At 59.2% G+C, this 23,556-nt stretch overlaps 1 protein-coding gene and 1 long non-coding RNA gene across 7 annotated transcripts in view; both read left to right on the top strand.

The window, feature by feature from the left end:
• SUSD4 (sushi domain containing 4) overlaps positions 1-23,556 on the top strand; it is a 92,142-nt gene that overhangs the window by 23,669 nt on the left and 44,917 nt on the right. For 5 of the 6 annotated variants that reach the window (XM_032591809.1, XM_030303195.1, XM_032591807.1 and 2 more), the window contains exon 3: positions 20,864-21,076. The exons of the other annotated variant lie outside the window; for it this stretch is intronic. In XM_032591809.1, the coding sequence (XP_032447700.1) occupies positions 20,864-21,076 (213 nt within the window). The remainder of the gene's footprint in view (positions 1-20,863; positions 21,077-23,556) is intronic. 6 annotated transcript variants of the gene reach the window in all.
• On the top strand, positions 6,052-8,661 carry LOC115505549. Its single transcript, XR_003966051.1, has 2 exons — positions 6,052-7,657; positions 8,137-8,661. It is a non-coding gene; the product is annotated as an uncharacterized LOC115505549 (long non-coding RNA).

The raw sequence follows: 23,556 nt of genomic DNA, 5'->3' as shown, positions 1-23,556 counted from the left end.
TTGCATTTGGGGCCCCGGGTGACGGGTACGTGGGAAGGAGCAGATCTCCCCTGTGGCTCTGGGAAGCCCCCAGGGGTCAGAGCTGGATGGGAGTCGTTACTGTTACCCTTTGGGTGGTGGGCGGTGGTCACCCCTGTGAGGGGCCGTGGTTTGGGGTGCCGTGGGAGGGGAGCGGGCAACCGGTGATGTCCTAGCAGGTGGCCTGTGGGCCGGGCCGTCGGAGGCTCCGTGGAATTGCCGTGAGAACACCCTCCCCCCAGCGGGTGAGCCACGGGTGGAGACCTGTGGTGCCTCTCGTGGTGACCGTGCCGTGGGACACACCGGCGTGCGGGCACAGACGTGTTTATTGGGACGAGACCCCAGCACCCCCTCTGGGCGGCGCCCCTGGCTCCTTCCCGTCTGCACTGTTACATCTTTTACTGCTGACGGGCAAGTACATCCGTGACGGGGAGCCGTGGCTGCTGCGTGGCTGTCGCCTGTGAGACCCGCCTGCCCCGCCCGATTGTGCGTGCAGTCTGCCCACCTGGGCCGGTGCCCCGTGTGCGGCTCTGTGGCTCCTGGTGCCGGCTGCGCGGTAGCTGTGCGGGCAGGGGACGTGCGCTTGTGTTGGTGCTGCTTCTGGAGAGCAGAAGCAGTAACCGCGACAAATGCTGGCAGACACGCCCCTTGCTGTCAGCTGACCTGTTTTGTTTCTCGTAGCGGGGACTCTGTTTTCTCCTTTGTTGCTCTCTGAATCTCTCCGTTTAAACGTAAAGCCTGCTGAAGACCGGCAATGAGAGTCTCAGGGAGGGATCAAGATGCTTCGGGGGCTCTTGGGACGCATAGGAACAGGTGGGAGAGGGCAGGCCTGTGAGAGCAGCCGTCTGCGGGTCGTGCGTCTGTCAGAAATGTAGCCCCTCCCGTCTGGGGACTTTGACGCCTTCCCTGAGCGGCCGGTGCACCTGCCGTCCAGGGGTTGCGGCGGCCAAACCGCACAACCTCCCGACTGAGAACGTGCTTGGCATCCAGAGGGCGTGATTATGAGGGTGGGTGTGGACTGCTTGTCCAGGACATTCAGAAAGACATGGTGGCCTCCACGGAGGAGGAGTCCCTCTTCTGTGCCTTCCCTCCGTCCATCCCTCCACGCACCTACTGACCATCTGTCTGTCCGTCCGTCCACCCGTCTGTGCCCACTTGTCGATCCATCTGTCCATCCGTTCGTCCATGCCCGTCTGTCCATCCACCTGTCCATCAACTGTCCACCTGTCTATGCCTGTCTGCCCATCTGTCTGTCCATCCATCCATCCATCCATCCATCTTTCCGTCTGTCCACTGACCATGCATCTGTCCATCCGTCCATCTACCACATCTGTCGGCCCATCACTGAGTCAGCTTCTGCTGGCCCCTCCGGCATGCAAGGCCTGACGGGAGAACTCGGGTCTGGGCGGGGGCACAGCACACAAGGCCGCAGAGCGGAGGATGTGGGAGGGGGAGAGGTCGGGTGTTACTGCTCTGGGAAAAGGTGTTTCCAGGTTTGGGGAATGAGACTACATAAACCATGAAGTCGGGGCAGACAACCCACAGTTATTCCTGTGCGTTTCTTGATCGAGACTGGGAGAGCTGGGGGCGAGGCTCCCTGATCAGGAGCGGAAAGCCGGACCCACCCCCCTACCCCCTACCCCATAGCCGCGGACGAAGCTGCTGTCAGAAGCGACACCTGCCCCAGAGGGCACAGTGGGCCGAGTGCACAGAGCAGGCGTGCGTGGAGGGAGGCCCTGGGCGCCAGGCCAGGAGCTGGTGGTCAGAGCTGAGCTCAGCCCCTGGTTTCTGCTTCCTGGGCACAGCCCAGCGATGTGGGGATTTGGAACCCGGGGGCACGAAGCATCGTGCTCGGTGCCACCAAAACTTCAGGCCAACATAGGAGTCCGTGGAGGGGTGGGAGGGGCAGGACTTGCCGAATCTGTCCGAATGGCAGGATCCCCGGTGGACCAGCCATGGAGGCAGGGCAGGCCCCTGAGGCGCGGCTGCTGGCCTGTCGGGCTCACCTAGGATGGGGCTGGCGGACGCAGAGGCAGCATCGTCGGGCCCCCGTCCCTGACGGGCGCGCTGACCGTCTGGGCGGTGTGGGCAGTAGGTGCCAACAGCAGGCACGGAGGTACGAGCTGGGCAGAGAGGAGGTCCTGACAGATTCCACCAGAGGGACCTGGAACTTTCTAGGAGCAAGCGGGTGGATTCTCTCGGAGGCATCTGGACTGAGGACTGAGTGGCTAGTGGGCAGGAGGGGCTGGTGGTGACCTTGGACCTGGCTCCGCCCCAAGACCACAAGCAGATAGATCACTGAGCATCTCAGGGCCCAGCGGCCTCACCCCGGAAGCGGAGGGTGTCCGGGCCCCTAGGAAGGACCGCGTGCGACGCGGTGCCGGAGAAGCCCTCGTGAAGTCCGAACGGTCCAGCGGCCGTGGGTGTTTGGTAAGAGTCGTACTTGGACATCCTCACGTCCAGTAGCAGGTGAGAATGGCAGATTTCGTCAAAGATTTTGGGAGAACTCTAATTACTGACAACAGGTGACGTTCGGCCTGCAGTGTCCCGTCCCCGTCCTGTCTTCAGTTCAGAGGGGAGGGTGGCTGCTGAGAACCCGCTCTCTGGTGCCTGGAAGGTCTGGCCACGGAGGCCCCGTGTAACCTGCTGTCTCACTGAACCCTGGCGTCCGGGGACGGCTGTTCGGGTCCCCCGTCCCGGGTGCCAGGCCAGGAGAAGACGCCCCCATCGTGTCCGGACTCTGGCTTGGAACCCCCGCGGCCCTCTCCTGCGTGCCAGGGGCCTCCCCACCCCCGGCAGTGGCAGGATCGTGGGCCGAGTGGGTCTGGGTCACGCCGTCAGGGTTAACCACGTTCCGGCAAAGCCATTTTCTTGGTGAAATCATAGGACGAGCCCAGCGTGGAGTTTACGGGAAATTGTGCACGTTGATGAAGATTGGTATGAGTTTCGAGTTGTTTTCCTCAGAATTCTGTAAAACCACCGTATCTCCCCGTCACCTCTCAGTATGTTTCTGTCAGAGTCCTGTCTTCTCTTGAGTTTTGTCCTATGGCTAAATTTGATGAAATGATAGTATCGTTTGGGAATTCTCTTCTGTTTAAATTTGCTTATTGATTTTTTTTTTAAATGAAGATCTCGGCCCGTGGGAGGGTTTCTCCTGACTTCCGAGGAAGACGGTGGGGGGGGTGGGGGGGGGGGGCCACTGGCGCCACGTGACGGGAGCCGGCTTCCGGCCCCATCCGGTGGCACTCACAATTCCAGCTGCCGTGGGTCCCTCCCCCGTGGCAAAACGAAGACCGAGGATTCACAGGCCCGCCGCCGCGTCGAGGAAGAGCCCAGGCTGGACGCTGTGCCGACCTTCGGGTGGTGTGGGGTCGGTGTGCGCAGCCCGGACCGTGGAGCTGTGCTGAGGCCCAGGAGCCTCCTCCTTGGTCACGTGAGGCCACGCTCCTTCAGCCTTGTGTCCCCGGTGCTGACCGGCGTCTGGTGGAGGGAAGGGAAGCCCAGGTGTCCTTGTGGTGGGGGGAGCGGGATGCTGGCTTCCAGCTGTTCTTCCCGGGGTCCTTGTCCTGCGGTCACCGGGCGTCCTGCTGGTGTCCACACCCGAGTCTGTGGCTGGGGACCTCACACCCGGGAGGTTCCTCGGTACGGCTACCTGCTGCTGGTCTGTCCTGAGTCCTGTCCCCAGCTCGTATTCTCTCCACGGCAGCCCCCGCACACCTTACGTGGCCCCAGCAGGTCCCTTCCCGCCACGTGGGAGCCGAGAACCTAGCCACTACCATGGCGTTTCCCTTCCGTGGCAGACATCTGGCGATGTCGAGACACCTGCAGGGGTCTCCTTCCCCGCAGTCTCGGGGGATGCAGGAAATACGAGCCCTCAGGACCTTGGTGCTGCCTTGGGCACCCCTGCTCTTCCCCAGTGTGGACGGCTGTCCACTCCCCAGCCTTTGTCCCGAGGTCTCCTTCCCTCTCCTGGTACCGTGCTCCACACCACGGGGACGGGCCTGGTGGCTGCCGGGAGCGTGACTATAAGGGAATGAAAATACACCCGGTGAGTATTTTCAAGATACCATTTGTGTTGCACAAACAAATAAAACGTGGTCTGTGTCCATGACAATGTTGCTTCAGTCAAGGAGACAGATTCACAACCACGGATTCAAATCGTGTGATCGATGCACAGCTGCCATTGCAGCCTTGCACGCCACCCACACACGTGCACACTCATTCACGCACACATGCATGCACGCCACCCACACGTGTGCACCCACACACTTTGACAAAGCAGGAAACTGAGGCCCAGAGAGGTTCATTGACTTGCCCTGCCTCAAACAGCTGGAGATGGGCTGATTCGGGGTTGACAGCGGGTTCTGGCAGGTTCTGCTTCCCTTGGCCGTGTGTGCGCCGCCCCCACTGGAGGAAGGCTGGGCCGGGGACCTGGTGGGGGCGGGGGGGCTCTGTCATCGCCGTCCCTTTGGCCCTGCTTTTCAGTGGGAGGGCAGCCGCTGGCTCAGTCTGCAGAGGTGAGGTGTGGGGTGCTCCCGGATCAGAAGGTCGTGCCCTGTCCCGTCCTGCCCCTGACACGGGAGAGCTGGGCAGGCTCTCGTGAGAACCTCTCTCTTCTGGAGCCACGAGACCTGCTGACAAGGGACAGATGCAGAGAGGAGACAGAAGGGACTCCTGCGGAATGCCACCAGCATTTTTCAAGGACAAAATTGAACTCCTGCCAGAAGTTTCACACGGAGTCAGGAGGGAGCTCATCGGGCTGGCGATGCCTGGAGGCCGTGCTAGCGCCCACAGGACGGGCCTGTCCGCCGTCACCGGGGCTGGCAGAGCAGGACTCGCGCCCGATGCAGGGACTGGAGCCCCTGCCCATCCCGCCGCCCGCCCCGCTGCCTGCCCCCAGCACTAAGCGTATTTATACCTTATTTTCTTTGCTAGTTGGAAATGTGCCAGCCAAGCTCCTGACTTTATCGAAAACCGTGAAGAACTGGGGATTAAAATTCAGCGGGAGGAAGCTTGCCCCTGGGAAGGACATTGATGCTGCGGAAAGGCCAGCTTTCCCAATGCTGGCGACAGGTGGACCATCCCGGCCGCTGCTGCCTCATGCGCTGGCTCCTCGTGAACTCTCCGCGTGCATGTTCCGGGCTTGCCGAAGATGATGTCCCCCAGGGGAGGTTGCTGCCTCATCTGGTGAAGGCAGAGCCTGCCAGTTTAGGAATCTTGCTTTCGGGCCCAGAGGCTGAGCATCGGGGGCTCGGGGGTCAGGGCAGCCCCAGGCCAGCCGCAGCCGAGCAGACCCCGGGGGCGAACGGGCTGCTTGGCCTTGTGAGAACCGGACTCGAGTTCTAGAGAAGTTAAGTGAGCAGCGTCCTGGGTGGGAGGGAGAAAAGTGTGCCATCGGCTGAGTCCCTGTCCCCAGGCTTCCAGAAGGAGTGAGTGGATTTCAGAGCACAATCTCTCCGGAACCAGGCTGAGGTCTGACACGGCCCAGGGGCGCACCTGCTGCCCACCAGGCCGCCTCCCGGCTCCCAGGCCGCTGGCCTCAGCTCCCCCTTGCCCTCGGAGCCCTAGCAGGTTCCAGGGTTCAAGGTCCCCGTGGGGTGGTGTGGGGCCACGGCCTGCAAGGCACACCCTGCACTCGCGTCTGGAGCCGACCACCCCCCCACCCCCCCCATCTGCCAGCAGCCTGGCCACGTGATTAAACTGCATCTTCACCGCCCTGTGCCCCCCCCCCCCCCCCCCAGGGCAGGCTGACGCCACGTGCCTCGCAGCCCACCTCTGACCACACGGTTGGTGTTTGGGGTTGGCCTGCTCCATCCTGGGTCATCTTGTCAGCTCTCCTGGGACCACGGACGGAGAAGAAGGACGCACATCACTTGGGAAGTCCCAGCTGGAAGGCGTGCCTAGGAGCTGGGGCCGGGTCAGCTGGGTTCTCCCCCTTCCCCCCACCCCCCACTGCCTCAGCTGGCCCCCCCCACTTCCCAGCCCCCCTCCCTCTTGGCTGCCCCACACCTCCCAGCTCTCTCCCCGCCCCCGGCTTCCCTCCCTCCCTCCTTCCCCCTCCCCAGTGGCTTACCTCCCTTCACCCCCCACCTCCCCCCTCAGCAGGTCGCCACCACTTGCCTCCTGGTAACACCACCCCGTTTCTGAGTTGAAATGACCCAGGAAACCAGGTCTACCTCTCTTTCCAACTGCCTGGCTGCAGGGGGAGGGGACATCAAGCAGACGGGAAGACAGGGATTTTCCTTGGGTCTCGGGTGAGGGCTGAGGGTCCTAGCCGCACCTCTGTGCCTCCAGTCCAATCCTCTGCCCTTGGGACTCAGTTTACCAATTCAGGGCCTCTCAAATTGCATTTGGGTTAGCCCTTCAGTGTTTTCAAAGCGCCGGGGTCCTTCCTTCTCTGGGCGCCCCGCAGGTCTGAGATGGACAAGGTGAGTCCCAGTCCCTCTTTTTCAGGCATGGTCACGAGGCTCCATGGAAGCTTCTGCAGTTTGCCGAGGGCCACGTGTCACTGAGGCGCCAGAGCGGGCCAGCGGCCACCGTGCCCCCACCCCCAAGCAGAGCGAGCGATTTGACACAGATCGCCTTTTTCTCGTGCGGAGCGGAGGCCAGATCTGCTCCCGGCCCAGCCTGTCCTATTTGCCAGCTAACGAGGCAAACTGGGCTCCATGAAAGATTAAGCAGCAGCTGCTCCGTTTTCTTGCTGTCCGACTTTGAAATCGTGACGGGCGCATCTGCACGGCAGCTCACGCTGTCTGGGCCCGCGGGATCCAGGAGCCCTTAAATGCAGCCAGAATCGTGCGGTTTTTTTCGGGCTGGCTCGTGTGCAGTATTTTGAGCACCACCATTCAGGACCGAACCATCAGCCGTGCAAACGAAGCACCGAATCCCTGCTCACCCTGTTGGCTCTAGTTCGTAATACCTTCCGGGGCGGGGGGAGGCGCCACCACAGCTCCTGGCTGGAGTAAGGGCAGAGATGACATTAGCAGATGATTTGAGCCGGGAGAAAACTAGCAGGCAGCTCAGCCCCGCCCCCAGCCAGCCCCGCCTCCAACCTCTGTGAGCAACTAGCACAGAGGTGCGGTGCCAGCCTGGGGTTTACCCGCGTCCTGTTTTCTGGCCGGTTCGCGCCGGTCCAGGCTGCACTTGGCACTCGAGGGAGGAAGACTCATTCGCTTCTATGTTACAGAGCTTTGGGGATTTTAGAAAATTTTGCAAGAAAAATAGTAACAGTAAAACCCCGGAGCCTGTTTCTGAACGAACAGATGCCTGCTTGCATTTTTCCTTCGCATTCATCTTTAAATTAACTTATTCCCACACGCACCGCTCACAAAGCCCCCCCCTCCGTCGCCGCTGCAATTCTGTGACGTGAGTGAGGGTGGAAGTCTGTGACGGAAGGGGCATCTTCTGATGCCCTTTGGTGACTGTGATTTTGTTTATGAAGCAGAGCTGCTCATTAGCTCCCCCAGGCTGCCCAGGGAACGTGTCCCTTCATCCCCCACGTAGCGTTCAGCTAAGGTGAGGGAGAAGCATGCTCGTTTTGGGAACCGGTGGTGTTTCGTCCAGCCGTTTCTGGTCCACGTCCTTTCTTCGCCAGCGAACTCCACTGACGGTGTATTTATAACACAGTTTCAGAAATTAGGTAATTGCAGCTAGGATGTAACGGTTCGTTATCAATCCCGACCAGACGGCGGTTTTATCCCCGGCATCCATCCGTTTTGCTCTCCTGGTCGCACCGTGCCTGGCCCGAGTGCACACGTTTATTTTCCACGTGCAGGGGACCCTCCCGGGGGGAGAGCCGCCAGCCTCACCCGCGGCATCTCGGGGCCGGCAGCCAGACCCGCGGGGCCCTCTGGCAGGGAGGTGTTTTAGGGACAGCGCTACAGGGACGGTATGTGATTGGCAGGCGGCTCTGTGGAATTTAATACCCAGCGACGCACGGCTGTCCTCAGCCCGGCGTCCCCCTGGCGGAACCTCCCGTTGTGCCGTTTGCAGTCTCTGACGCTGCGTGTCTGTGGACAGCCCCGCGGGCTATCTCTCACCCACCCCAGCTTAACGCCCCCTTGCCACCAGGGATCATAAAAAAATAACGTGTTTCTCGATTACGAATATTCATTGCAGAGAACTTGGAAAATACAGACGTGTATAAAGAATAAAACGTCAACCCTCAATCCCAAGTAACCACAGGTAACGTTCGGGCGTCTCCCTTTTTTTCTACAAACGTGCATCCCTTTTGTGTATTAAAGACAAGGACCACGACGTGCACGCTGTTTTGTGTTTTGTCTTCTTAATCAACTGCATATGTGCGGGGTTGGCCCCTAACCATTAACACTTAATGATTGGAAAATCTTGAAAGCCTGACTTTAATGGTTTTAGAGCGTTTTATCGTAGGAATGGATCGCACACCATCATCTTGGCTCAGGTGCCCCACGAACAGGTGCTCCTGAGAAAGTGCCGCGTGACCCACCGTGCAAGTAGGGGCCTCTGAGGTCGTGCATGAGGCCCCAGTAGGAGAGCGCCAACCGGAGCCGTGCTGTGTCTGCACGACGGTCCCAGTTTGCTGCCGCGCTCGGCCCTCCCGGCCTGGTCCGAGGCACCGGCCCGCGGGCCTCCGTGAAATAAAATGTGCAGCCTTTTTATGCCTACGCTCGAGAACCTTCCTTCGTCCCTGCGCCCGAGGCCACAGTGAGGCCGGCCTGTCCGTCCCGGCTCCTGAACGGACCGGTGCCGGCGCTCAGCGAGACACTGCGGATGTGAGTTCGTGAGCAACATAGTTGGCGCAGGGAAACCAGATGCCTGTGCTTCGTGGGCGCTAGAGTCCGGTCGTGGGAGGAGGCCGGTCCTTGGGCAGAGTGCGTCTCCTGCGTGGGGACGCCTCCCCCTGGGGCCTCATTCGCTCTGGAGTAGCGGCTCCCGGGGTCCCCTCTCCGTGCTCACGCCAGACCCACAGCAGGGGCGAGGCTCCGTGCGGAGGAGACCGAGAGGCAGGAAGGGGCACATCCTGGATTCTTCTAAATTAAGTGTGATGTCCTTGGAGCCCTACCGGCCTGGCTGATGAGCAGTTCGATCAGAAGTTCAGGAGTGTGTGTGTGTCTGTCGTGGGGGGCGGGGCCGCTCCTTCTCCCGGTCCTTCCAGGGTCATCCGGTCCTGGGCGCCAGGCAGGGAGGGCGCTGGGTCATTAGGCCTTGGCGGCTGCCAGGCTGCCTCTCCAGCTGCCGGTCCTACAGCCAGCGTCTGGGGCCCTGCTCCTCCGGGCGGCTCAGGGGCCCCCCCGCACCCCCCAGAGCACGCCAGGCCCGCCTCCCTGGCCCTGCAGTGGCCTCTGCCCCCCTGCTGCCCAGCGAGAAGCCCCGGGGACACAGGGAGCCGATGGCAAATAGATACACCGCGAGGAGCGCGTGGAGGGGGGAGGCCGGTGCACCCGCGGGCTGTGCCGTCACCTGTGAGGTGTTGGAGCACGTGTGCACCGTGCGTCCTCGTGATTCTGATTCGCTTTGAAGCCCTGCTGGCCTGGCGCGGGAAGCTGCTCGGTGCCTCAGCCTGCCGGGCTCAGGTGGTTGGCAGAGGGCGTCGAGCATCAGGAGGAGGGTGTTCCCATGTTTTATGGTCAGGAAAGAAGAGGAGAATGACAGGCTCTGCCCAAGTCGCTTGGAACAAATTCATGTTGGCATCGTGACTGGGAGGAAACCCTCCGTATTTAATGACCTGCCCCCCCCCCCACGTGTTTCACTGGAGGTCAGCTTGGCAGCGGTCCGAGGCACGGGTGGGTCGGGTCAGGGTGCCCATCGTGGGGCACGTGGCGTGGCCTCCCCAAGCAGGCAGAGACCTGGGCGGGTTGGGGGGGGGGCTCTGGGACCCCCTCATTCGGAGCTGTCCCAGTTTATGCAGTCGGTTAAACTTTTGGGTCTCACATTTCCCAGCTATTTTGGGTGACTTCTAAGATTCCTTCCAGCAGGAACCTTCTGTAATTTCTGCATGGCTGAGCAGTTTCAGCTGATACATATGTGCATAGTATTTTATAGTTTTCAGTGTATTTTTGTAAAGATCCGTTTGACTTAAATAAGCTTGTGAAGGAGATGTGCGACAGACGTGGCACGTAGCACTCGTTACTGCTACGCGCCCAGCCGTCAGACGAAGGGTCGGTGAGCAGCGTGGTGGCTTTGACCCACGAGACCACTGACTCCCAGGGGACGGAGTGGACACGTGGGCAGCTTTGCCGTGGAGACTCTGGTAGGCGGTGGCAGGCGAGACTTCCCTCCAGCTGATCGTCTTGAGCACAGAGAGATGAGCAAACCGAGCCGGAGCCCCGAGCTCTTTGCTGCTTGACGAGGCGCGCGGTGGGGTTCACCTGCAGACCCGTCGGGGAGAGCGTGCACCCAAGTCAGCCAGCGCTGTGTTTCTGCCTTATTTCACAGTGTCTTGCCCTTCCTCGCTGTCCCCGAGCCCTGAAAAGTCTGGGCGGCCCTTGGGAATGTACTCAGAGATTAGGAGCCTCACAGGTGACCCGGACCCCAGCTTGCCATGAGCCTTCGGCGGGGAAGGGGTGCCGACACGTGGTGTTTCCAGAAGGACCGTGTGAGGCTAGGGCTGTTTATTAGCAGCTGGATTTTCATGAAGTGACTGTGACAGCCGATACCGCCAACTGTTGTATCCATCTCACGGGGGGTGATGTGGATGAAACGAGGTCGCGTGTGCACTTTGGAAACTGAAGTCCTGAGCACATGGAAAACGGCTTTAGTGTTGCCCTACAGCCATCGCTCACAGAAGCGAAAGGACATTTGAAGTTTCAGAAACAAAAAGGGCCACGGGCACTTTGAGAATGTGTTCTAGAAATTTCTTCTTTTTCTAAACCCTGACTCGTCTCTTGGGCTTCCATCCGAGGGCTTGTGCTTCGGGGGGTCGTCACCAGTTTTTATGAGAAAGAGACTAGACATCCTGGAATTTACAAGTGGAGGGAGAGGCCGTCCGTGCGCCTCACTTAGTGACAAGACCGAGCTGCCTGTCGGGGACACAGCTGGTCACACAGACAGCCTCCTTGTGTTGGTCGGGACTCGCTTTAGAAAAGAGTCACGTTTGTAACTTACTGATCAGTTTCACAATGTTACCACGTCTTTGTCAGACGTTGTCAAGTAATAATCCTGGGTTTACGGCATCTACAGAATTTCCGTGCCCCGTCTCCTGTCGCGGAGAGAGACCCTCAGAGTCTTCTGGGGGTGGTTTTCTGTGCTGCTTTACTTCAAACGTTTAAAGGCTTGTTCTGTTTTGCCGTGTTGTAATATCGCAGCCTGGGATAATTGTGTCATGTTGTTGGGCGAGCGTTTGTGGAGCGGTATTGAGACTGGGGTGGAAGCCACATTATGAGTTAGTACCGTTATCCGTTTCATTGGAGCTGAAACCAAGAGAATGAGTTTAGGAATAATTGGGTAATCAAAGTGAATTAAATCAAGAGGGGGAAAATGTCAGTCTGGCATCAAACGGGGAAGCGCTACACTTCCACATCTGTGGCCTTTATGCATTTTAATCAAGTCTAAATTATGCTATTAAGACTTATTTTTGCTGCATTTCCTTGCTCAGACGCAGCAGACTTTGTATTCATCTCTGGATAATTCTGGAAACATTGACGCATTCCCACGATTTCCAGGGAAGAGCCACCTGACGTGCTGGCCACCCAGCTGCTCGGAGCTGCCGTTAGGTTCCCACCGGGTGTGGGGTGCAGGCCGTGGCCCCAGTGTGGGTGGGTGCTGTGTGGACGTCATCGCGTGGCCCCAGGAAAGTCAGTGTCGGTGGGGTCTGCTTGATGTCACTCCGCTGTAACAATAGCGTGTGGGCCATTGGGACGCAGACACCGGGCCACAGCAACGTGCCGGGTCTTGCTTTCTGGTGTCTTCGCTGTGTTTCCTAGGGTGCGGTGGGGGTGGGCGGGGATCCTGTCTCTCCAGTGAGAAATCTGTTTAGCCTAATTAGTAATGTTTTTTTCCGGATACCTCTTAAATCTGTAAAGTGATAATATGCTGAATTATGGAGTGACACAGCCCCACATTCACAAACACAATTAACTTAGAAGCCTTTGGTTTGCTTTGTTGAATTGTTGGTTCTGTGTCGTGTCTGAAAATTTGTCTTAAACCTGTTCGTTTGCTCTGAGTGCTTTCTCTGTGTTTTCTGTGTGGTTTTGGTTGGACTCTCAGGTCCCCAGGAATGTGGCTGTCCTTGTGCCAGGGGGAGGGGACAGCGCCGGGCAGAGGGGACAGTGCCGGACAGGCCTCCCCAGGAGCCGGCTGCTGGCTCCAGAACAGAGGTCAGTGCCCAGAGCGCCGGCCATAGCTCTCCCCTCCAGGCTCGGCTCCTAATTTACAGAAGTCAGAGTCTGCCTGTTTAAGGCTCACCCGTTGGGCCAAGGGCAGGACTGTTGTGCTCATGCCCAACAGTCATTTGCAAAGACTCTTAATCCTAGAGCATCATAGGAAACAATCTTGAATATTTTTGGAAATTAAGGTGGTTCTAGGAAATCAGGAGGTTACCATTTTATGAAGCTCTATTTTTTGTTCTTTAGGGAACTGGTTAAATATTAATGTAACAGCTTACCTTCACTTATTATGCACTTGCCGTGTGCTAGTCATTGCTTTATGTCTATTTATGCCTCATCTAGATTACACAATAGCCCTAGAAGTAGGCACTTATAACAGCCACGTCACATATGAAGAAACACAGAGAGGTTAGGTAACTTGGCCAAGATCACACAGCTAGAAAATGGCAAAGTCAGGATTCAAAGCACAGTCTCACCCCACAACCTGTGCCCTTAGGCATCAACTACGTTATTTGAAGCAACTGTATGTTTTCAATAGAATGACAGGGCAGGGTGTATTTAGAGCAGTGTTTTTTAAACCTGTTTGACTGTGAACCGCTGAAACAGATGTATTTTACGTTGCAGACTAACAACTAATGAAACCACACGAAACGGTCCTCCCCTTTACCCTGTGAGAGCCACTCTGACTTTTCCTTTCTATTTCATTTCCAAAAAGTGCCCGTTGTGACCCTTCAAATAGGTCTCGTCATACCGTAAGGCCACAACATGCAGATCAACCGCTTCTGACAGTCCTGGATGTAAGCTCACTCTTCAGGGGGCCTGGGCTCGGTGGTTTGTGGAGTGAATTTCTCCCAGTGCCCAGTGCTGTGCGATGGTTCAGCGTATAGATAGATTATAGCAATCCCCTTTTCTCCTTCTTCCCTTTTCTTTTTAAAAACGAAGAGCTGAAATGCCGTCAAACACAGAGATTATTTCGACTGGAACAGAGAGGGTCAAGAACCACTTAATAACGATCTTGTGAGGGAAATGCGGGTCACGAATCAACTTTTATAAAGCAAATTACGTTTTCCCGTAGACTTTAATTGTAACTGTAACGGTGTTAGGTTGCTATTTCTACCGAGTTCTGACTCTGAGACCTCCTCTAAGTCCTGCGAGGGCCTTCCGTGGCCCACCCTGGCTTCTGCAGGGGAGGGCGGGCCTGGGACGGGCCGGCCTCCTCCCTCCCAGTGAGCGGAGGCATCCGTGGCAGCCGGGGGCCACCTTGCCCGGTCCTTCCAGCCTTTCCTGGCACGTGTCCGGCGGCCCCCGGACTGTCTGTCGTCGGGGACGGGATCCTGTGCGTGTTCGAGCCTGACCTTGCCCAGGACGGGCCGTCGGGATGTGAAGACGATGTCCGGGTGGCTGTGCGGTGGCCGGAAGCTTCCGGCGTGCCAGGCGGCTCCCTGTGATCCACCTGGAGCGCCGTGTGCGCGGACGCTGGTGCCAGAGGGTTGGTCCGTCTGCTGGCCGGTTTTGCTTCGTGTCGTTTCTTCTGTGTTGCTGCACACACACCACCAGTTCCTGTGCTTCCGGGATCCGACAGGCTGTTGGTCCACGCGCTCGCTTAGGAGATGAGCTGGGGGGCGCCCGGGGGGCTCAGTCCACGAAACGCCTGACTGCTGGTCTCGGCTCAGGCCGTGAGCTCACGGGTGTGAGGTGGAGCCGGGCGTCAGGCTCGGCGCTGACAGCGGAGCCTTCCTGGGACTCCGTCTCCCTCTCTCTCTGCCGCTTCCCACTCGCTCGCTCTCTCTCTCCCTCCCTCTCCCTCTCAAGTAAATAAAAGTAAAATAAAAAGGTAAGCGAAGGTCACTCTGAGGGCAAAGGATCTCCGAGGCGGCAGAGCTCCAGGGGGTGTAAGGCGCCGTGAGCAGGCGGTCAGACGGGCCTCGCCGCGGTCTCAGGGCCTACCCGGCTTCTGGCTCCACAGGCCGGGCCACCCGACCTCCAGGGTCTTCAGAGTAGGACAGGGGTGAAGGTTTTCCCTTCTGGTGAAGAGGCGTTCGTTCTCCTGTGAGACGCTCTCAGAGAAAGCGGATTCGGCCCAGGCGAAGCCGGGTCTGTTCAGACCGACGGAGGAACGTCCTCGTGGTGTGGAGAGGGACTCCCGGGGCCCGCGACCTTCCCGCCTTTACTCTCGTCTCTGAGGACAAGTGTCCCGTGCTGTCCAGGGCCGGTTCCGCCTCAGGAGCCGCTCGCCGGGCCCCGGCCGCGGCCTCCCCGGGAGAAGGCTTCGGCGCCCGAGTGTGGCACCCGCCACGCTGTGGTCAGTGGGAGCTCGGTGACCGGCTCGCCGGGGTCCGGGTGCTCTGGGTGACGCATCTCGCCCACACCGTGCACCGGGACGTGTCTGTGCTGCGGGACCACGAGGGTTGTGTCCTGTGGAGGCACTGACAGTTCACCACTGCTGTTTGCTCCGTCCTGTCCGGACAGCTATGGAGACCAAACACGTTCACAAACGTCCTTTCCCTCAAAGACTTTGCAGAGTCGTGAAGACGTGAGCCAGGAGAGGCCCCGTGGGCGGCCATGTGGGGGGGGGGCGTGGGGGGGGGCGCATGGGGGCCGGGGTCCCGAGCCCGGGTGTGGTTCCAGCCTCTGCTCCCAGCCTGGCATCCCTCCCACCCCAGACACCAGGGCTCTGACCCCGACCCCTGGGGGGGTCTCGTGTCCGCCAGTGACACTGATGGGGGTGCTGGGGGCTGGGCTCGGTGCTGCTCTGGATTCAACTGCAAACGTGCAGACGCGTCTGTTTAAACTTCGGCGGGGACGCCCTTTCCTCGCTGGCCCCAGACCCTCTCACTAAGCGAATGCATAAAAAATCAATTTTTGTGTCTGTATTCTGTATCTTCCTGCAAAGACTCACACAGCAGTTTACAGAGGGATAGAGCCGGCCCCGGTTCTAAATTGATTTGGCCGCATTGGATACAGTCCTCCTTCCTCCAACATGACTTTTCAGTTATGATAAAGCCCAAAGATTGCTTTTCACGCCTCTTTCGGTTTTAGGGTTCTTTCTGGACTCCTTAGGGTGCTCACGGCTAAACTGCTTGGTGGGTTGACTCCAAAGTAGCCAGACGGGAAGTCAGGACCCCCGTGAGCCCGGGGTTTTGATGCATTTCTTTGTATGTGAAGGACCCTCGGGGCCTACTGCTAACTTGTGGCTGGAAGAAAAGGGAAGGATCTTTCCTCCTGTTCCCCTGAGGGCCAGAGCACCAAGTACAGAGCTTTCTGGACGTTTCCTGGGGCCACAGCGCTGGGCAGGGACATCAGTGCCAGCGGAGGGGACGCCGGACCCAGGGCTGTCACAGGCCGGGACTGCCCACCAGGCTGCTTCCTGGGACGCGGCTCTGGAGAGAAACAATGTCCCCTGGGACGAGGGGTCGACTGGCTCTCCTGTCATTCACGTCCTTAAAGTGTCCGAGTCCTTTAGGAAGATGGCACGAGCCTGGGACCCCGGGAGGGAACGGGGCCAGGAGGAGAGGGCTCTCCCTACTCCCCCCTGCTCTCTCACACATGTGCGTGCACGCACACACGCGCACTCACACGCACACATGCACACACTCTATAAGGAACTGGTTCACGTGGGTGTGCGGGCTGGGAGGTCCAAGATCTACCTGGCAACCTGGTCACCCAGTGGGGGCTGATGGCGTGAACTCTGGTCTGAGGATGAGTCTGACAGCGGGAGGAGGTCAACGCACCAGCCTGACGATGTCCGGCAGAGAGAGTTCTCTCTTACTCAACCTTTTGTTCTGTTCGGGCCATCAATAGATTGGATGAGGCCCACCCACGTCAGGGAGGGCCGTCCGCTGTACTCAGTCTACCCACTCACGTGGTGATCTCATCCAGAGGACCGTGTGACCAGATGTCTGGGCGCCGTGGCCCAGTCACGTTGACCCATAAGGCGGACCGTCCCACGGACTGTCCCTTGTGCGTACACGCCGCGTTCTGAATTGGATTTAGGAGGAATGGCCAGGAGGTACCGCCTCCCAGGGCTTGTTAAAAAGGAAAGTACCCTTTTCTGTCTGTTTCCCCCAAAAGAAACATATCAGAAATCACCCGGGAACTCTCTTCTCCCGCCTAAGCTGTGGCCGCTCGCTTCCAAAGCGTCCGCAGGATTTGGAGCCCTCTGGGCAGGCCCCGCGTCCCCAGTGGGTGTGCGTCCGGTGGGCTGACCCCCACGTTGCAGAGGACGGCTCTGTGGAGAAGCAGCCCCGACTGGGGACCGACCCGCCGGGGGTACTTTGGAAAGCGGCGTCTCGAGCTCTGGCAGGCCGCGGGAAGCGACCGTCTGGCTCGGTGGGGTCAGTGGTCCGGATGAAGAATGGCCCCTTACGCCATCCCGTCCTCCAACCTCGGTCCCTTCGCCTGGTCTCACTCCCTCCTCTGTGTCGGCGGCTGGGCCCAGCCAGCGGCGTCCTGATCCTCAGACCGTTGGAAACGGGGCGACGCAGCGGCCGGTCCCTGGGGGGCAGCGGGCAGGGCGGCGGCTTTTGAAGGGAAGGATTAGTAAGGAGAGCACAGAACCGGGCCCGTGAGGAAACCGCGTCCTCACAGCACGGTTCTCTCGCTAATTACGAGAGCAGGAGCCCTTCTGACGGATCGCGGATGCTCAGCTCTCCCCTGGGGGATCTGTCCTTTTCTCAGAGACAGCGGCTTCCTGGCTGGGGCAGGGAGGTGTGCCGGGCCGAGGGGTCGGTGCCTTTGACGGGCAGTCGGTGTGGCTCCCTGGTTAGTGGGTGTGAGGGAAGCGTGTGGCTCAGCCGCATCCCCACCCACTCTGGCCCTACGCTGCAGAGGCACGAAGGGGGAGGTGTGTGCAGGTGCAGGCGGGAGGAAGGTCGTCGGGAAGTAAGGAATTCGGTCCACGCGGGTTGCGAGAAAGGAGGGGCTGGGAGGGCGTTAGGAGAGAACAGGTCTGTGCTGGGGGAGAGCCCCTCACGCCCACCTCACCCGCGGAATACCTCTTCCAGCCATCCAGCCATCCATCATCCACCCACCCATCACCCATCCACCCACCCATCCATCTCCCCTCCCTCCCTCCCTCCCTCCCTCCTCCATTAGCAGCACCTGTGGAATGCCCCCTTACTACACAACATGCCGGGGGCTGAGGAGGTGAAGAATAAGACACAGCCTCCCCTCCCCGCCCCCCCGACCCAGAAGTTCACAGCGCAGCGGGGGAGGACGTGGGGTAGACCACAACGCTGCCAGGGTGAGGAGGACTCTAGGGGAGGTGGGCACAGGTTCCCTGATGGGAAGAGAGGCTCCTGGTCAGACTCTGAAGGCGGAGGGATGGTTCCCGGGGAGGCACCCCCGAAGCCAGTCCTGGAGGGTGGACACGTTTTGGGGACCATCCTTCCCTCAGTGCGTTTTCCGGGAGACCCCCTTCCTGCCTCAGTGGAAGGTGAGCCCCCCTCCCCCGCACAGGGCTGGACCCCCTCCCCTGCGCCTCCCGTCTCTCATCTGCGGACTTTCTTTCTCCCTGCTGCGTGGAGACAGGCTCAGATCTCTTTAATTTTAAGATCTTAATACAATAACAGGAAAGCCCCTCCCATGACCCTAATGCTTCAGCCGCGGATGACCCGCCATGGCTTCAGCCGCGTTCTTCCGTGTACACTGAGTGCCTTGGAGGACAAGCCCGGGCTGTCTGCACCCTTCCAGCAGTCCCTTCCTTTCTGCAGTCCCTTCCAGCCTGGCCGCGCCCCCGTGCCCGGTGTGTCCCTTGCCCTTGCCCAGCCGCCTGCCTGCCTTCGTGGGTGCCGCTGTCTCGGCCATGTGCCACGTGGCTTCCTCTCACCGTCTGTTCCCAGGAGGCCACCCAGCTGTGCCTCCAGCTGCCGTCTGTGCGCAGACATGCGGCTCAGACTTGCTCCTCCGGCTGGTCACCCCCACCTTGCCTGGGTGTCTCCAGACCCAGACTCCCCGCATCCCCCTTTGGCCCCAGGTGGTTTTCACCGCGTCCCGTCCCCCTGCATGCTGGCTCAGCGCCAGGACCTGGGACCATCCTAGATGCCTCTAGATGCCTCCCTTAACTCATTCCCCTCACCCCTGCTGCCATCCCTTCCGTCCCTGAATTTGCGCTTCTGCGTCCGTAGTATCTCCTGCGGCCTCTCTGCGCCACTCCTGCCTCTTCTGGCCTGTCATTTCTCCCCACGACTGCTGCAGTAGCTTGAGACTCCACATGCCTCAATTGCTGGCCCTCCCAGGAGCTGGACTGGCTGCCTCAGAGCCATTTGGAGAGCTTTCCAGAAGCATAGCCCTTTGCCCCCCACCCTGAGAGCACCGGGATCCGTGAGTCTGCCTTTCACAAACTGTCCCTGGATCCTGACATAACCTGGTACCTGGGAGTTATTTCTGATGGTCTTCCTGCCTCCTGCCTAGTCTGTGCAAGTCTGTCCTCTGCCTGGGTGAGGAGAAGTCATTCGGAGACACGCGTCTGGTCCCTGTTATCCCTTTGTTCAAGCTCTCAGTCCCTGGGGTTAATATCCAAAGTATATGAGGAACTCACATGACACCAAAAAAAAAAAAAAAAAAACAAAAAGACCCCAAACAATCCAATTAAAAAATGAGCAGAGGACATGAACAGACATTTCTCCAAAGAAGACATCCAGATGACCAACAGATGGATGAAAAGATGCTCAACATCACTCATCCTCAGGGAAATGCAAGTCAAACCGCAATGAGCTACCATCAGAATGGCTGTCACACCTGTCAGAATGGCTCAAATCAACAACACAAGAAACAACAGGTGTCGGCGAGGATGTGGAGAGAGGGGACCCCTCGTGCACTGGTGGTGGGAATGCAAACTGGTGCAGCCACTCTGGAGAGCAGTGTGGACGGAGGTGCCTCAAGAAATTAAAAATAGAAATGCCATGTAATCCGGTAACTCTACTACCAAGGATTTACCCATAGAAGATGAAAACACTAATTCAGAAGGACGCTCGCACCCTTGTGTTTATTGCAGGGTTATTTACGATCGTCAAGCTACGAACAGCCCGTGTCCACTGACCGATGAAGGGACAAAGAAGTGGTATACATACAACGGAATATTACGCAGCCACAAAAAGAATGACATCTTGCCATTTGTGACAACATAAATGGACCTTGAGGGTGTTATGCTTAGTGAAATAAATCACAAAGAGCAACAAATACTCTAGGATTACGTGGAATCTAAAACACAAACGGTGCAGAGCACACATGTGGTTGCCGGAGGAGAGGGGTGCAGGGAGCAGCGCGGGGAGAGCGGGTCCGGGGAGAACAGTCACAGCACTGTGAGTACGGTCAGCTGTGCTGTCACAGTGATGTGTGGTGAAGATGTGTGGTGATGACGGCAGCTCCGCTCATGTGACCACAGCGTCACATGCACACTGCGGGCTCACCGTGTTGTGCCCCCAACACTAATGTGACGTCGTGTGCCAGCTGCAGCTAACAGCACAGGATTCCGTTCCTGCCGTGACGCCCCGCTGCCCCCGCCCCTTGGTCCCTCCCCCGGCAACCAAGCCCTGGGCTCCCTCAGCTCCTCTCTGCCTCCTGCCCCGCCCCTGGCTCCACCTCCCGCCCCGCCCCTTCTGGCTCCACCTCCCGCCACGCCCCCTGCTCCAGCTCCTCCTCCCGCCCCCCACCCAGCTCTGGCTCCGCCTCCCACTCTGGCTCTGCCTTCCGGCCCCGCCTTCCCTTCCCTCCGCCCCACCCCCTGCACCTCGGCTCTGGCTCCTCCCCCTTGGCCCGCCCCTGGCTCCGCCTCCCACTCCAGCACTGTGCTGCCCTCCCCGCGGGCACCTGCCAGGTTTCCCCTCTGCTCTGACACCTGCACAGGCTCTGCCTCCAGCTATAACGCCTGCAGACCCCCGGACACCCGCCCACTGCCTCCTCGCTTGACCCGGCCCTCCAGGGTCACCTCAGTATGCTTCCCTTCCCCAACACGGTTCATTCATTCCTCAAACGTCTGGGGAGCTCTTTCTGTGCGGGACCGGGATGGACTGTGGGCCGCAAAGATGAAGGGCTCACAGCTCAGCACGGACCGTGCTGTTCCCCACACTGTTCCCTGCAGGGCTGGTCTCATGGGTTAGGAAGCCACCAGGACCTCGGGGAGCCTCCAGGAGGCCTGGCACAAGGGAAGGAGCAAAGGGCAAGGGGTGGGGAGGGGAGGGGAAGGGGCGTTCAGTGCTCAGGCCAACGCTGCCAGGACGCCATCCTGGCCTCCCCGACAGCGTTGTTCTGTCCCTGGAATGTCATCAGTATGTCCTGCAGGGCCTGGCTCAGGTTCCACCACCTCCTTCCCGACTTTGTTCTGTGGCTTCAGCTCCTCCAGCCTCCACAAAGGGTGGGGTCGGTCAGGAGGACTCCCGCCAGCACCGTCTGAGTCACAGAGAGGGCTTCTATTCTTGTCTCTCGTGCTGTGTAGCCGCGTGGCCACGGCGTGTGGAATGACAGTGTCTGTCCCTGACGTGGGCAGGCCCTCGGCGTCCGGGGGATGCATTCAGAGGCACCTTTTCTTCTCTCTGTCAATGTAGGGTTCGATGGCCTTCAGGCGTGCACGGACCCAGGCGTCCCCGAGAACGGCTTCAGGACGCCCAGCGGAGGGGTGTTCCCTGAGAGCTCTGTCACCCAGTTTCACTGTGAAGACGGGTTCAAGCTGAAGGGCTCCACAAAGAGACTGTGTGCGCGACACCCTAACGGCACCCTCGGCTGGATCCCCAGCGATAAGCCTGTCTGTGCGCGAGAAGGTAAAGTGCGCGCCCTGCCCGCCCCGTCCGGGCAGGCCGATACCCCGGGCCGCGCCATCCGGCCCAGTCTGCATGCGGATGGGAAGGCGGTGTGGCCAGGGCTGGGGCCCGGGATGAATTCGCCCCCGTGGCAGGAGGGACCGTGTTCCTCCTCCGCCCCAGTTCCAACCCCACTCGTCACCGTTTGCGTCCGTGTGAGCGAGCGGCTGGGAGAATGTTAGAGCCGCTCGCTGTGCGCAGTCTTGGTCCATACGGAGACGCACGTTTTGGACATGAGCCACGTAAGGAGGGAGCACCGCAGGGCCAGCCGACCTGGCGGGCGTTTGTTCCTGGCAAGTATCCTGCTTGAGACGCGGCAGTCACTTACCGTTTGCGCCAGCCCACGCCTGCTGGTCGAGACGGCTTTGCTTGTAGGTGTGTAGGGTCCGGAAGGGAGCCCTGGGTGCAGCTGGTTGGGGAGGCGCGATGCGGTTTGTGTGTCTGAGGCCGGCAGAGCCTGGGTCTCTCGGTTCAGTGTCCGTCGTTGATTTTGGTTTATCACGGAGCTGTCACCGCGGCATGCGGGCTGTTACTCTGAAGGAGCCGAGATCCTTCTTGTGAATGTCTCTCCGTAGCTGACTTGGGGGGGCCTTGACGGGGCACCGGCTCAGCCCTCCTGGGGACTGCGGCCTGTCCCCAGAGTTCGCCCTGCCCGGGCTTTGAATTTCAAGGTTTTTTGTTTTTGTTTTTGTTTTTGTTTTTTTAAAGAGAAAAAATTAGCGCAAAGAATTAGGGTGAAATAAGTCAGAGAAAGACGAATACCGCGTGATTTCACCTCCGTGTGGATTCTAAAGAGCAAAGCTAACGAATAAACGGAACAGAAGAGAAGCAGACCCCCCAATAGAGAGAATCCCAAGTAGGCTCTGAACCCTGAGATCATGACCTGAGCCGAAACGAAGAGTCGGACGCCTCCTTGAGCTACCCAGGCACCCTGTACATTCAGATTTTCTGCTCCCGTGCAGCCCGTGCAGGCTATGGTTTCCATGAGGTTCTACGGATTAAAAGTGTGTTTGGTTTGCAAATCCTGACTTTCCTGTCAAAATCTGTGCCCTGCGGTCTCAGTGTTTAAAATCTGGACAAGCTCAGGAACATCTGAGGGCAAAGAGGACACGTGGGCTTCGTGGTTATCGCCCGGAGATGGGGAGACCTTTCCGTATTTCCGTCCTGGGGGAAAAAAAAAGATGGCCCCTTTCCAGGCCTCCATAAGCACGTAGTCTGTAGTAATTCCAGAAAGGGAAGGAGCGTCTGCTGTGGACAGCCCCAGGTGTACGGGGAGGGCCGTGCTCCTGGGGTGCCCCGGGGACCGCCAGCCCTTCCTTCCACAGCCGAAAATAAGACCACCCTTTCCACAGAGGGTCCAGACATCGTGTTGTGCTCTCAGGATCGGTTCAGAGTGTTCGGAAGAACAGAAACCACCTTTCTAAGTAGCAGCCGTTTCTCAATAATAACGGTAACCTTGGTGGGCTTTGGGAGACGTGTGGGAAGGGGCGGCCTGTGCTGCTGCGACGGTGGAGACGTGCGTCGCTGTTTGTGGACCGCGGGGGCGGGGGCACCGTGGGTGTCCCACAGAGGCGAGAACGCGGAACCGTTCTCCGCTGAGGTGTGCGTGGCCTCCCGCCCCGGCCAGGACTGTGCCGTGCGGATGCCGGGCTGCTGAATTCCTTGGTTCCCTCCGTCCGGGCGTCAATGTGCTGAATTTCGGGCGGTAGTAGTAACAGGGGTCAGTCACCGCGTTCAGATAAGCCCTCAACGCTGAGAAGCACTTTCGAGGGGGCAGCCTCCCCGGTTAGGAAGGTGAGGCTCAGAGAGGTTCGCTGGCTTTGTCCCGGTCACATAGCAGACGTGCAGGCAGCAGGCTTGGAGCCGCGGGTTTTCCCCTGCGAGGTCGTGTCACGGAGGCCACTCCCAAGGACGCGTGGTTACTACAGGTGGCGGTGTTGGTGCTCAGGGCGGAGGGACTCAGAGGAACGTGGGGCCCAAACCCCCCTTCTGATCTGGTTTTTGTCAGACCCAAAGAGAAACCGAGAGCCTTCCCGGAGTTAAATGGTGATTTAGGGACAGACCTGGTCCAGCCCCTGGTCTTGTCACCGTCACCTGGACCCCTCCCGGGCTGTCACGCTGGCGGCCAGTCCTGCCTGAGATGCGAGTTTTTGAAAAGTAGGTTTAGATGCAGGAAAATGTGTTGTTATCCTGCTACAAGCACCCTACAGAAGCGAGGTGGCGCCTCTCTGGCTCGCCCGGATGCCCGCTGTCTCTTCACCACGCTCCACCTCAGCCCCGATTCCAGTCTTAATCGTTCCCTCCAAGAAAACGACCGAGTTTCAGGTTTGGACTCATGGGACTGATCACGTAGGCGGTGGAGTTTTACGGCACTGAGACCTTCCACCCTACAGATGCAGAGACGTCCTCTCCAGGCTGGTTCCGAGAGACCGGAGCCCCCA

Source organism: Lynx canadensis, chromosome F1 (genome assembly GCF_007474595.2).
Source record: "Lynx canadensis isolate LIC74 chromosome F1, mLynCan4.pri.v2, whole genome shotgun sequence".
Lineage (NCBI taxonomy): Eukaryota > Metazoa > Chordata > Mammalia > Carnivora > Felidae > Lynx > Lynx canadensis.
Note: the sequence above shows the minus strand (reverse complement) of the source record. Positions and strands in the feature narration are given on the sequence as shown.